Source organism: Candoia aspera, chromosome 2 (genome assembly GCF_035149785.1).
Source record: "Candoia aspera isolate rCanAsp1 chromosome 2, rCanAsp1.hap2, whole genome shotgun sequence".
NCBI lineage: Eukaryota > Metazoa > Chordata > Lepidosauria > Squamata > Boidae > Candoia > Candoia aspera.
The window spans coordinates 124,098,671-124,110,946 of NC_086154.1; the positions used below are offsets into that span (position 1 = coordinate 124,098,671).

At 43.0% G+C, this 12,276-nt stretch overlaps 2 protein-coding genes across 3 annotated transcripts in view; one reads left to right on the forward strand and one right to left on the reverse strand.

Annotated features, from left to right (window-relative positions):
• Positions 1 to 5,511, reverse strand: part of CEP95 (centrosomal protein 95) — a 37,438-nt gene extending 31,927 nt beyond the window's left edge. The window contains exon 1 of the mRNA XM_063292940.1: positions 5,386 to 5,511. Within this exon, the coding sequence (XP_063149010.1) occupies positions 5,386 to 5,511 (126 nt within the window). The remainder of the gene's footprint in view (positions 1 to 5,385) is intronic.
• On the forward strand, positions 5,395 to 11,847 carry DDX5 (DEAD-box helicase 5). 2 transcript variants are annotated; one of them, XM_063293498.1, is made up of 13 exons: positions 5,395 to 5,532; positions 6,715 to 6,880; positions 7,011 to 7,107; positions 7,194 to 7,327; positions 7,421 to 7,486; positions 7,877 to 8,018; positions 8,130 to 8,290; positions 8,425 to 8,597; positions 8,843 to 8,953; positions 9,330 to 9,391; positions 9,485 to 9,544; positions 10,693 to 10,917; positions 11,181 to 11,847. In XM_063293498.1, the coding sequence occupies exons 1-13, from the start codon at positions 5,525 to 5,527 to the stop codon at positions 11,552 to 11,554; spliced, it is 1,779 nt and encodes a 592-aa protein (XP_063149568.1). In that variant the 5' UTR covers positions 5,395 to 5,524; the 3' UTR covers positions 11,555 to 11,847. The 2 variants fall into 2 exon arrangements, with proteins under 2 accessions (XP_063149568.1, XP_063149567.1); XM_063293497.1 differs by having other exon boundaries at positions 5,415 to 5,556.
• Positions 11,848 to 12,276: the final 429 nt, after the last annotated feature.

Sequence of the window (12,276 nt, forward strand, 5' to 3'; positions counted from 1 at the left end):
ACAACCTACTTGGGCTTTGCTTCCTCTCTTCCTGTTTTTAAAGTTGCTACCTTTTAAGCTAACTTATAGTATGCTAAAGAGCCCTACTATCCTTTCCCCATTATTCCCTGAGAAAAGAGATTGGCTACTAAAACAGTTGTGTTTATAGCATAAGTGTGTTCTTAAACCATACTATTAAGAAAATAACTTGCTCAAATCTTGATGCTCATCCACACGTATGCGGATCTTATGACACGTGTAAGTTCTTCTGATCTGGGGCTATAACAGACTAACGCGACTCTCGTACAACCTCTTCAGGAACTGAGTTAGAAAGGCTGTTTTCGCTGAAAAGCACCGTCCATTGTGCAAGGAGGGTGACAACAGTAACGCATGAGAAGTAAGATCTCTCATACTGGGGAGACTGCACCCCACTCCCAGTTGGGGAGCCTTCCCCAATCCCATCCACCTTTTTCCGCAGCGGTAGCCATTCCGCACTCCCCCAACAAAGACCGCGTCCGCCAGCCGAAACGTAGAACGACAAAGCCTCCGGTGATTTAAACTCTGGACCGCTCCCCGGGCTTCTGCGTGGCGATTGGTCAGCCAGAAGCGGAAAAGGCGGAACTTCCTCTTAGCCTTAATGACCGCCCTTCGCCTAGTTCCGGCTGTGGTGCAGCTGTTCAGTTATGCTATTGTTTATTTTCCTCCAAGCTCGGTTTCTATGGCAACGGAGGGGGAATTATTAGCGGAGGCCTTTTTTTAAAACCAAGTTCCCAGAAGGGAAACAGAGCGCCGCGCGCGCAACATAAAGCCCTGAGCGGGAAGGTGCTGCTGCTGCTCCGGTTGTGTTAGGTTATTTGTTGTGAGCGTTGGCACACCTGGCTTTTTCCCCTCCCTTCATAACAATCTTGTGAGTTGCAATAGACTGAGATGCTTGCCCAGGGTCAGGCAGAGAGTTGTGGGAACCTCGATATTGCTGAGTTGTGTCTAGCTTCTCCTGCAGGAATTTCAGACAGATTGGCAGCCAGGGGCAAAATGCAAAGCCCCTGACGAAGGCAGACACTCCTCCCGGCCTTTCTGAGCTTAAGGTCTTCAGATCAATTCCGTCGCGAAAGTGCCCCTTTCCGCCGATTAACCTCCATGCCCCTCCCCTGTTGGACGTTGAAACAAGGAAGGGAGGCATGGAAAAGGCACCAATCCAATAAATAGGTGGTCAGAAATCCGCGAGCCTGGATCTGAGGTGGAGAATGTCGGAGGTGGGCTTTGAGCTTTCAATGTATTCCTGGAGAGGGAGAAACGGTCTTTCCTGTGGAGAAGTCGCAGCGCCATGACATTCATTTGGAGCAGGAGGCTGAAGGGGGTAATTTATTCCCAGTTTCTTATTCGCGCGAAATCTGCAAATGATAGCTCGAGCAGGAGAGTTGTAAAGCGTATGTAATATTTGACCTACACATAAAAATAGATCCAACCTATATACCATTTATCGCTGCAATCACTCTGCCCACCAAAGAAAATCGGTGTGTTCGCGTGTGCGTGAAATGCAAATAGGTTTTGTTTTGAATTCCGGAAATAATGCCGAACTCTTTCGGGTCGGCTGCAAAAAATTCCTGCTTGGAATGAAACAAATTCTGGAGGAATCGCGGAGTGATTTTATGGAATGAATTGGAAAAAGACGGTGTAGGCGCAGCCCTCCTCCCTCCCTAGCTGCTGCAGGCACCTGCCCTCATCTTCCCAGCGCTTGCCTTGTACTCCCTTCGCTTGGTTGCTGCTAACGTCCCACCCGCGCTCCCATCTTCTTGATGCTTTTCCTCCCTCTCTTAAGCCTTTGCTAGCCAGGCAATGGCCTGCGTGCCCGTCTCAGGAGCAAAAAAGAGCAGGGTTTCCGCGCAGCATATCCCATCAGTCTGCCCTCTCCTGGTCTTCCTAGCGTCCTCCTTTCCCTGTTTCGTGCCCTACTCCTGTTACCGATTTCCTTGTTTTATTCCTCATTCTTACAACACCCATCAGCTTCTGGATGGAACAGCTGTGTTCAAACCCGGAACCTGTTTTGTTCCATCTGCAGGCAACACACTAAAAACATATTTCCTTTCAGGCATGGACCATCCAAAACCTGCCGTTCCATGTGTGAAATGGTTTGTATGTGGAATATTTTGCAAAATCTTAGATAAACAATAGTTCATTATAATAAAAATAGTTGACTTTGTACAAGAAGATGTAGTGCATACTAGCACCATGCAAAAAATTAAACAAAAATCTGAAGTGTTGCATCCCATATTTGGGTCATCCTGAATCATCAACTTTCAAGTGCCTGAAACTGTCCAGGATGTAGCATTACTGAAATTTGTTTGGCTCAAAGCTTACTGTATGTTCCACTATGGTACATGTTCATATTAATGAAAATAGAGTCAGTAGAAATGAATAATAGTGTCTGAACATTCCAAAACTACTGTGAGATACACCAAACCATACACTCATAAATTGAGAAAGGTGACTTTGATGTGGTAAGATTGTATCTTGTCCACCCAAGACTCTTTTAATAGGTACAGCAGCAGTAACTACAGCACAAGAAAATTACCCTAATGGAAAGTAGATACGAATAAGTAGCTGGGCGTTACACCCACAAAACACCTTTGGGCCATCCCCAAATCATCCACATGTCTTGACAGCCATCCTGGATATGATGGGATGGCATTTCATCTGGCAAAGTTTTCCATAGAGCATCACTATAGATGGCAAAATAAGACTATTTTACTGAATATAAGAAGAAAATAACAGGCTTCAAACACCAACACATATTTTATTTTTATTTATTATTGAATTTATACCCCAACTTTTCATTTATTCCAACATTCCAGATGGCTTACAACAACAAAAAATAGGAAGTATACAGTAAAATAAAAAAATTAATACAATTAAAACTAAAATCAAAACCAAGTGAAATCAGTGATTAAAATAACATTTGGCAAAAGCAATGTGTTTTACCCACTTCCTATATATTTGGATAATGAGTACCAGTCCACCTGCTTAGGGTGCACTGTCTATAACCTGGGAGCCATACAGGAGAAGATCCTTTCCCAGGCACCTGATAGTTAAGCTACTGGCTCTTCAGAAGAGCCTTTCCTGATCTAAATATCTGGGCTGGTCCACAGAGGCAGTCCTATAGATTATCAGGCCATAAGTCTAGGATCTTTAAAGGTCAAAAATAGCACCTTAAATAAATGGTAGGCTGTTTATTTCTCCTTCCTCAAAAGCAAGTCATGCATATATATTTTGCTTCTTGTAGTTGCTGAATGTCCCATTGGAATCTTTGACAAAAGCATGAAAGTCCTGTGGGCACTGCTAATTGCTGTGGTTTTTTTTTAAATTTTGTGGCTTATTAATATTTGCTATTGTTCAGTTTGTTCAGATCGACTGTTGTTTTCAATCCCTGTTTTTCCTGCATAAAGTTGGCAGTCTTATGTTGCCATTACCTTATTTCTGATTGTCTTTTTCCTTGTGTATTGTAGCATGGGAGCAGAACAGTAGTTGTATGGTCTTACACTATGATTGTTTCAATTACATTGGTGTGGTGGTGTTTAGCACTAGAGCTCTCTGAAACTCTGCAGTAATGTCTTCTGCAAATTGATGTTCTGTCACTGTGATGGGGCTGTACTCCATTGCTTAAGGGGAGCTATATGCTATTTTCTCATTCTTTAGATTAGGTTTACTTGGGGTTACTGTGCTATTCCAGATTTAGGAATGCTATTTCTGCTTGTTTTATGTTAGGCCCAATGATCAATAAAAATATTAATTGCTAGCGTTGTAAATATTTTTCTTTCTTAGCTGTGTTAAGTTTTGCTAAACAATACATGTGAGAAAGTGTAAGCTTTTTTTCTTATGTCCATGTATTACTATTCTTGTACTATTACTTTATTGCTGATGTTAATGCCCTAGAATAGATTAAGCAGAATATGCAGCACATTATTAATGTTCTGACTCTGTAACCATGCAGCATTACAGAAATGTAGTTAAATTCCTTTGTATTAAATATACATTTTAGCCTGTTTGACTGGGCATTCTGAAGGGCTGCTGTGCTAATTTTAGTATGAGGCAGAAAGCTCTTATGTCTTTAATAAATTGTCATGGCAGTCACATATTCAGTATACCCTAGCTTTCCAAGCTGAAATCCAACAAAAGGAAAAGCAATCTCTTGACATTCTACCTGTCATCTTTTATTATTTATGATATTTCTATATTCTGCTTTTCATTCAGGCACATAAATATTGCTCCCTCCACCTATTTTTCTCCATAACAGCAACCTTGTATAGCAGGCTGGGCTGGGACAGTGACTGAAAGTCCAGTGAGCTTCCATAGTTGGGAATAGAATGGAATTTGTGTCTTTTGATTCCTAATTCACCCCCGAACTAGTCCACCATACTGGCTCTCTTGATAAAGGCACAGCAGCCCATCTGGAAGTAAGCAACTCCCCAGCCAATCTGAATATTCCACAACATTAAAGGTAGCAGCTACATTTATTATACAACCAGATACCTCTCTTTACAAAGCTCTCTAAAACACATGGGGCTCTGTCTGCACATGTCAATTGATGGCTTTGTTGTAGTTTTATGTTTTGCAAATGGATATGTTTGTGGTGGAATGAAAACCAGGCACACTTTTTTCCAACCAAAATAGCGGAGGTTAGACATGAATGTTTTTCTTGTTTGTAACGATATGGCTGTGCTTCCTGAAGTCTGTTTCATACATAAGCATGCATTATAAATGCTGTAATACTATGTTACTGGCACGGAAATGATTGCACAATAAAGCAGGGTGGGCATATGGAGACTTCAACAAGGTCATAGATTGGTGCAAAACTGATGACTGAAGCAGCCATGTGAGTCCATTTAAAATGGAAGGGAGAACAAGGTCATCCAGTTGCATAAGAACGCTAGGTCCATTAGATAAGCAATGAAAGCAGAACTGAACATCAAGGTAAAAAACCCGGGATGCCGGAGACTTGCTTCGTACAAGAGGATGGCAGACAGAGCTTTTGCTTGTACTATTTTCGGCTCCAGAGAAAACAGCCAAATCCCTCGAGTTAAACGAAACACACTACGGTTTGCGCAAGCGTGGGCAACTCAAGTTCTGAATTGCGTGAAGAGGAGAACCAAGCAAGTGGGGGAAGGGCAAAGCCTTATAATAATCGGGTCCGAAATTACACAGTTGGAGTGACGACACCATAGGCTAGTCCCTTCCGTTTACACAGAGAAGGGCGCCTGCTGATCTCATAGGCTACAGCGCACGCGCCATTCGCGTCTGAGCCCCGCCTACAAGGAAAAGCGGAGAGAGCCTTAAGCTGTTCGAACAAGAACGCAGACCACAGGAGAGGTGGGCGGGACCTTCAGTGACGTCAGGAGCCGGCTTCCCGACATTCGTGGCGGTGCCGGGTATATAACCGGCATCCGGCTGTTCGGCCACTCCCCATTCAGTCGCCCTCGTCATCGGCTTGTCTTCGTTTTCGGTCTTCTCGATCCCTGCTGTTGAGGCCGTTTTCATCGCCGTTGTCAACATGCCTGGGTATTCCAGTGAGAGGGACCGCGGGTGAGCCGTGGGGGCTCGGTTTAGTTGGCTTGCCGTCATCGGGGCTCGGCCGCCCCCGAGGCTCAGCCATTTCTTGTGCCGGGCGGGAAGCTGGGGCGTTAAAATGGCGGCGGAGGTTTAACGCGCCGTTTTCCCCGGCGCCGCCGGCGAGCGCGCGCGGCGGGAGGGGGCAGCGGCGCCTGAGGCTTCTCTCGGATAACGACCGAGCGCTTCGTGAAATTCTTGGTAGCTGCCGTCGGATGCGAAGGCTACGAACGGTCGGAGGGCTGGGAAATGGGGAGGGGGCGAGGGAGAGGCGGTAGGGTTAGGGGGCGGTTGGGCTGCGTTGGCGGGAAAAAGGGATGAGAAGGGGCCGGAATAGCGGGGGTGGAAAGGTGTGAATAAAAGCACCGTCTCCGCTGCTTTTTCGCCGAAAGCGGCTTCCTTTTGTCTTAAAATTTAATTGGTGGTTAATGGTTGGCCCCGCCATGCGGTGGCTGAGAGGAAAATCAAAATGACGGCGGCTGCTGTCGTCGTCTTTGTTCTTCCTCTCTGCCTGCTTCCCTCTATCCCCGCCCCGGCGTTAAAATGGACGCGCCGACGGGAAAATGTGGCGTAGACGAAAAAGACAAAGGGGAACCCCCTGGAGCCACTCGACCGAATTCCCTTTGTGTGGGAAGACACATCACCGGCCGCCCCCTTAGTCCCTCGCCATCGCGTCTGTTTTGAGCCGCAGACAAAAGCTTAGCTAGGAACAGCGACTGATGTACTGCGCGGAGGGGAAGCGAGGCTTTCCTACGTACTGGATGGGCTTTAGAAACCTTTCGGTATTCGCAGGCGCTTGCGCACAAATCTCCCACGCGTACAAGAAGCCTTTATGAATCTGTTAAAGTAACAATCCTGTTGCTTGAAAAGCAGGCTTCTTGCTGAAATCGAGTACGTTTCATAATTATTCCCGCCTACTTCAGAGTCTGACACAGAGGGAGCGCCAAACAATTAAGACGTTTGTTTGGACATACAGTTTGAATTTATTTTCCTAGCTTCTCCCGTTGTTCTTTAGGGCCTACTGTGGATTAATTTTGAGGTTTACAATAACACATCAGTGCCATAACAGTAAGTTTCATTTTGTAAAACAGTTTGGTTCAAGCTTTTAGTTACTTCTTTAATTTGCCTTTGCAGATTTGGTGGCCCTCGTTTTGGAGGAAGTAGAGGGGGATCTTTAGGGGGGAAGAAATTTGGAAATCCTGGAGAAAAGCTTACCAAGAAGAAATGGAATCTAGATGAGCTTCCCAAATTTGAAAAAAATTTCTATCAGGAGCATCCTGATGTTGCCCGGCGTGCTATGGTATGGAAACTATTTTGCTTGCTTGCTTATCTTGTATTTTAAGCTCTGATAGTAAGATTGTAGTCTAGAAGCAGTATTGATTCTTGTGAATGTTATGAACTAAAATGATGACCTTTTGCTATCTTTGCAGCAAGAGATTGAACAATATAGAGCAAGCAAAGAAATCACTGTTAAAGGCCATAACTGTCCCAAACCAGTTATGAATTTTTATGAAGCTAACTTTCCTGGTAAGAAAATATTACTGGTAATGTATCCTAACATAGTTTTAAAATGGGTTTTGGGCTGTTAACTAGACAGCTGCTTTGTCTTCTAGCAAATGTTATGGAAGTAATCCAGAGACAGAATTTTACAGAACCAACTGCTATTCAGGCACAAGGCTGGCCTGTTGCTTTGAGTGGACTGGATATGGTCGGTGTAGCACAAACTGGATCAGGGAAAACATTGTCTGTAAGTAACTACTGCAGAGAGCCCTTGACATCTCTTAAATTAATAAATAACATGTACTTGGATAAGTAACACTTGTTTATCTTTTCTTAATAGTATTTGTTGCCTGCCATAGTACATATAAATCATCAACCATTCCTAGAGCGAGGAGATGGGCCTATTGTAAGTATTTAGCTCTGTGAACCTTACTTTGGGAAGGAGGATGAAGCTAGTCTTGATTCTCCCTGCAATACAATAGTATTCTTGATAGAATTAAGTTGAAATTTGACTGACACTTACTAGTGGGAAAGTAGGATGAGTATAAACTTTAGCATTAAATTTTAAGAAAATAGTCAACTCGCGTTATATCAGTGTTTCCAATTTCAAGGCATTTCTCCAGTCTGGAGTTGGTGAAATCAATGCAAATTAGGTTGATTGTAACTAAAATCCTATTGATTGCAATGGGTTTATTTTCAGTACAACTAAGTCTAGATCCAGGGCTTGTAGTATTTAATGTAACTTAAGTGACAACCCTGAAGTTCAGTAATTTTGTATTTGCATTTCTGTTCATAGTGTCTGGTGCTGGCACCAACTCGAGAATTGGCTCAGCAAGTGCAGCAGGTGGCTGCAGAATATGGTAGAGCTTGCCGTTTGAAGTCTACTTGTATTTATGGAGGTGCTCCAAAGGGACCACAAATACGTGATCTAGAAAGAGGTATTAAAAATTGTTTAGCAGATTTCTCCTAACTATGTCTCAGCATGCTGATTTTACACTGTACAGATTATGAAATTAAATTGTACCTACCACATTTATTACTATTTTCAGGTGTGGAAATCTGCATTGCAACACCTGGTAGACTCATAGATTTTTTAGAAGCTGGGAAAACCAACCTACGGAGATGCACTTACCTTGTTCTTGATGAAGCTGACAGAATGCTTGACATGGGGTTTGAACCTCAGATCCGAAAAATTGTAGAACAGATTAGAGTAAGTACAAATACTCATGCTTAGTAATGTGTTGAATCATAGGATGTTCAGCCTTGGACTGTGCTTGTTCCAGGTTCTGTAGGTGGTGATCCAGGTAGTTAATACATTGTTAAGAAGTGTTAATTTATTTCTAGCCTGATAGGCAGACGCTGATGTGGAGTGCGACATGGCCTAAGGAAGTTAGGCAGCTTGCAGAAGACTTCTTGAAAGAATATGTACACATCAATATTGGGGCATTGGAACTGAGTGCAAACCACAATATTCTGCAGATAGTGGATGTATGTCATGATGTAGAGAAGGATGACAAGTAAGTAAACTTGGCCGACTTTTCATTGAAGACACAGATCAGAAATTGGGAACTGCGACTCCAGATTTTGCTGCACTACAGCTTGGGCTGGACTTGCTTGCTGGGGCTGGTCCAGAGGTAGCTGGAGGGCCCTGGGTTCCCCGTTCTTCATAGCGGTGGCACAGACATACCTATAATAAACTTTTTCTAAAACATGGTGTACTTGAAATCAAGTTTGCCAATAAAATCCACTTTTATTGTGGTAGGCTTATTCGGTTGATGGAAGAAATTATGAGTGAAAAAGAAAACAAGACAATTGTGTTTGTGGAGACCAAAAGAAGATGTGATGATCTTACAAGGAAAATGAGGAGAGATGGGTAAGCATATCTGTAAGATAATTTGAAGGTGTAGGTGTTATGCCTGAAGTAACCTCTTCCACCTTTGCGTCTCTGATAGTTAGCTTCTGCAGTACCCTCTTAGTTCAGATGCATTATGGTACAGGCCTGTAGCTCTTCTCTAGCCTTATTGCTGGAAATTGGGTACTGGCAAAGGAGACCTAATTGGATACTGTCTCTTGCACAAAACAATATTGCCATACTCTCTTTCAAAAATGATTCTACTAAGACAACTATGGTAGTTGGCTCTTGTGGAAAATGAAATAATTTTTGGTGCAGGGTTGATTTCTGCCCATCAGTATCAATGAGCTACTGGTTTGAGAAAGTATTTGGTATATGATGTTAAATATAATTGCAGGTGGCCAGCAATGGGTATCCATGGTGACAAAAGTCAGCAGGAGAGAGACTGGGTTTTAAATGGTGAGTAAAATGGGTATTAAATTATTTAATGATGTTACTGATAATTCTGTGAAATACCAAGAGTGAAACAAACTAATTGGCTATTTCTTGCAGAATTCAAACATGGGAAGGCTCCTATTCTGATTGCTACAGATGTTGCCTCCAGAGGTCTAGGTTAGTACAACTCTAATCTTGGGTGATACACAATTTTTTTAAAGAAAGTTAATTGCTTTCTTTAACCTCTGCATTTTTCTAAGTTTTTTCACATAAAGGTGCAGTCTTTGTGGCAAGGCCTAGGCATGACTATCGGAGGACTCGAGGGGGATGGAGGACTAGTGGAAGTGATCGTCTGGACGCTTCCAGTCCAGTAGAGAGGTGAAAGTTGAGCATTGTGTGCCAGTAATCTTCAAAAGGCAAAGACTAAAACTACGATCCCATAAACTGTTCTCTCAAACGGTAGCTTCATTCACGGTTCACTTTTGCCCGGTTATTTCTCCTGTTCCATGCTTTGCATGACTTGCCATGGTGCACTGCTGTTTAGTCTGTGTGCATATTGTTTGCTGTGGTCCGTGAGTCTTTGGATTTCAGTGAGTTTGCTGAAATGTCGAAGAATAATCAAACTTCAGTGGTCTGGTATTTTTTCCCCAACCTTTGAAATGGAGAGAGCAGCTTTAAAATGTACTGAGCCTTGAACAAATTGGTGAGTACTGGCACATGAAATTTGAAAGTCCACCTCTCATTTACAAGTTGGGGTGGGAAAGCAGTGGCTTTTCAAACCTGGAGTTCCTCCGTCACCTATACCCTAACCGTCATGTCGAGACCTGCCAGAGAGAGACACTCAAGTGAACGCTGGCTTCTTGGAAGCTCTTGCCTAGACGAGACACAGTGCATGAAAACAACTTGATGACCTTTCGGGGACAGGTATGTTTTTCTTGCAGCTGCGGTTAAAAGGTCTTGGCAAGATGAGCAGTGTGGCCCTCTTTTTGAGCTTCTGGTGCGTGGCAAGACCTCATGTTTAAAGTGAGGCCCTTGGGAGCACATGAAGAGGCTACTGTGAACTTATTGGTCCTACTGCAAGAAGCATTCAGATGTCACTTGACTTGTAGGGGCACTCTGGTAAGGATTTAGATCATGGGATAAATTACAAAGAAGTTCAGAGGGGAAAGTGCATCGATGCTCAATTTTTCTTTTTTGGAATAATTAACATTATTTTCAGCAGTTACCATCTTAAGATCTGTTACTGTCTAACTTGCTTTTTCATCTGGCTGTTGTGGTGTGCAAAATTTTGTACATTGCTTTTGCTGCACTGCAACACTTTACAGATGTGGAAGATGTGAAATTTGTCATCAATTATGACTACCCAAACTCCTCTGAGGACTATATCCACCGAATTGGACGAACTGCCCGCAGCACCAAAACAGGCACAGCCTACACATTTTTTACACCTAATAATATAAAACAAGTAAGCGACCTCATCTCTGTACTTCGTGAAGCTAATCAAGCAATCAACCCCAAATTGCTCCAGTTGGTTGAAGACAGAGGCTCAGGTAAATCATGGCTGTTATCTAACCCACTGATTCTTAATAGCTTTTGGGCTTAAATATTTCAGTGCCTCAAATAGAACTTTTTGGTAATGATGCTTGGCAAAGGTACACGTTTAGTGCTTTTAATGTGAATGAGGTAAAGATGTGTTGAATCTGAACACATTTGTATCCATGTTGCATGGGGAATGTTGGAAGCCTCCAAGAAGAGCACATTTGGGGGAAGGAGTATCGGAAGAGCCTGTTAATCTGCTTTTTTCATCTTACAGGTCGTTCCAGAGGGGACCGACGTGACAGATACTCTGCGGGTAAAAGAGGTGGATTTGGTTTTAGAGAGAGGGAAAACTTTGAAAGAACCTATGGTGCAGTGGGCAAGAGAGACTTTGGAGCAAAAGCTCAGAATGGTGGCTTTGGTGCTCAAAGTTTTGGTAACGGAACTACATTCGGCAACAACTTTGCAGCGGCTGGCATGCAAGGTGGATTTAGGGCTGGCACTCCAGCTTATCAGAATGGCTATGATCAGCAGTATGGAAATAACATGGCAAACATGCACGGTGCAATGAACCAACAACAGTATGCATACCCTGCCACTGGTGGTACGCCAATGATAGGTTATCCAATGCCAGCAAATTATACTCAATAACTTAGTCTATTTAAATGTCTTGTTTTTCATAATTGCTCTTTATATTGTGTGTTGAGAAAGGATAGTTATTTAATATCTTACGGAACATGCAGAAAGGTCTGCGGTGCAGCAGTAACAATGGTGCACTTTTTCCGCTATTTAAGTTGAATATTCTCTACATTCCTTGAACGATTTTTAGTTTTTTGTACTAGAAAATGCAGACTGTGTTTTCACAAAGTAAATGTACAGTGATTTGAAATAACAGCCACTGGAGGCATTGCATGGCCTTCCAATAAAGGTATTTCAAAACAGAATATCCTTGGTATTTGAGTGATGTATTAATCTAACCAAAAGCTAGTCATGTCAGTGCTAAAGAAAGGCACATGTTTGATCCAGTAGTTGTGAAACCTTTGGAAACCAAGGAAAGAACATGACTACCTGTATCTCTTTCAAGCCTTCTGAGACTGACTTGGCAATCCTCAGATGGGGGTTAGAGGAGCTGGTTCATTATGTCATTGGAAAATATGTGTCGCTTCTTTCTCCCGGCACCACTACACACGAAAACTTCCCCTGCAGGGGGAAATAGGCTGGTAGACCCTTCAAAGAAGATGCCTTTGAAGAGTTTTAACTGGGTTCCTGAGCTTTGGGGAAGAATGCAAAGGGATACTAAATGTTCTCATGAAAGCTTATGCCTTTTAATAAAAGTTGTTAATAGAAAAGGTGCTACCAGACTTCTGATTTTT

What these genes read in the sequence shown, in the direction of transcription:
- DDX5 (XM_063293497.1), top strand. Translation starts at nt 5,525, where the DNA reads ATGCCTGGGTATTCCAGTGAGAGGGACCGCGG. An exon ending in GATGTAGAGAAGGATGACAA is followed by an intron (nt 8,598 to 8,842) that starts GTAAGTAAACTT and finishes TTATTGTGGTAG; the next exon opens with GCTTATTCGGTTGATGGAAG. An exon ending in TGTTGCCTCCAGAGGTCTAG is followed by an intron (nt 9,545 to 10,692) that starts GTTAGTACAACT and finishes AACACTTTACAG; the next exon opens with ATGTGGAAGATGTGAAATTT.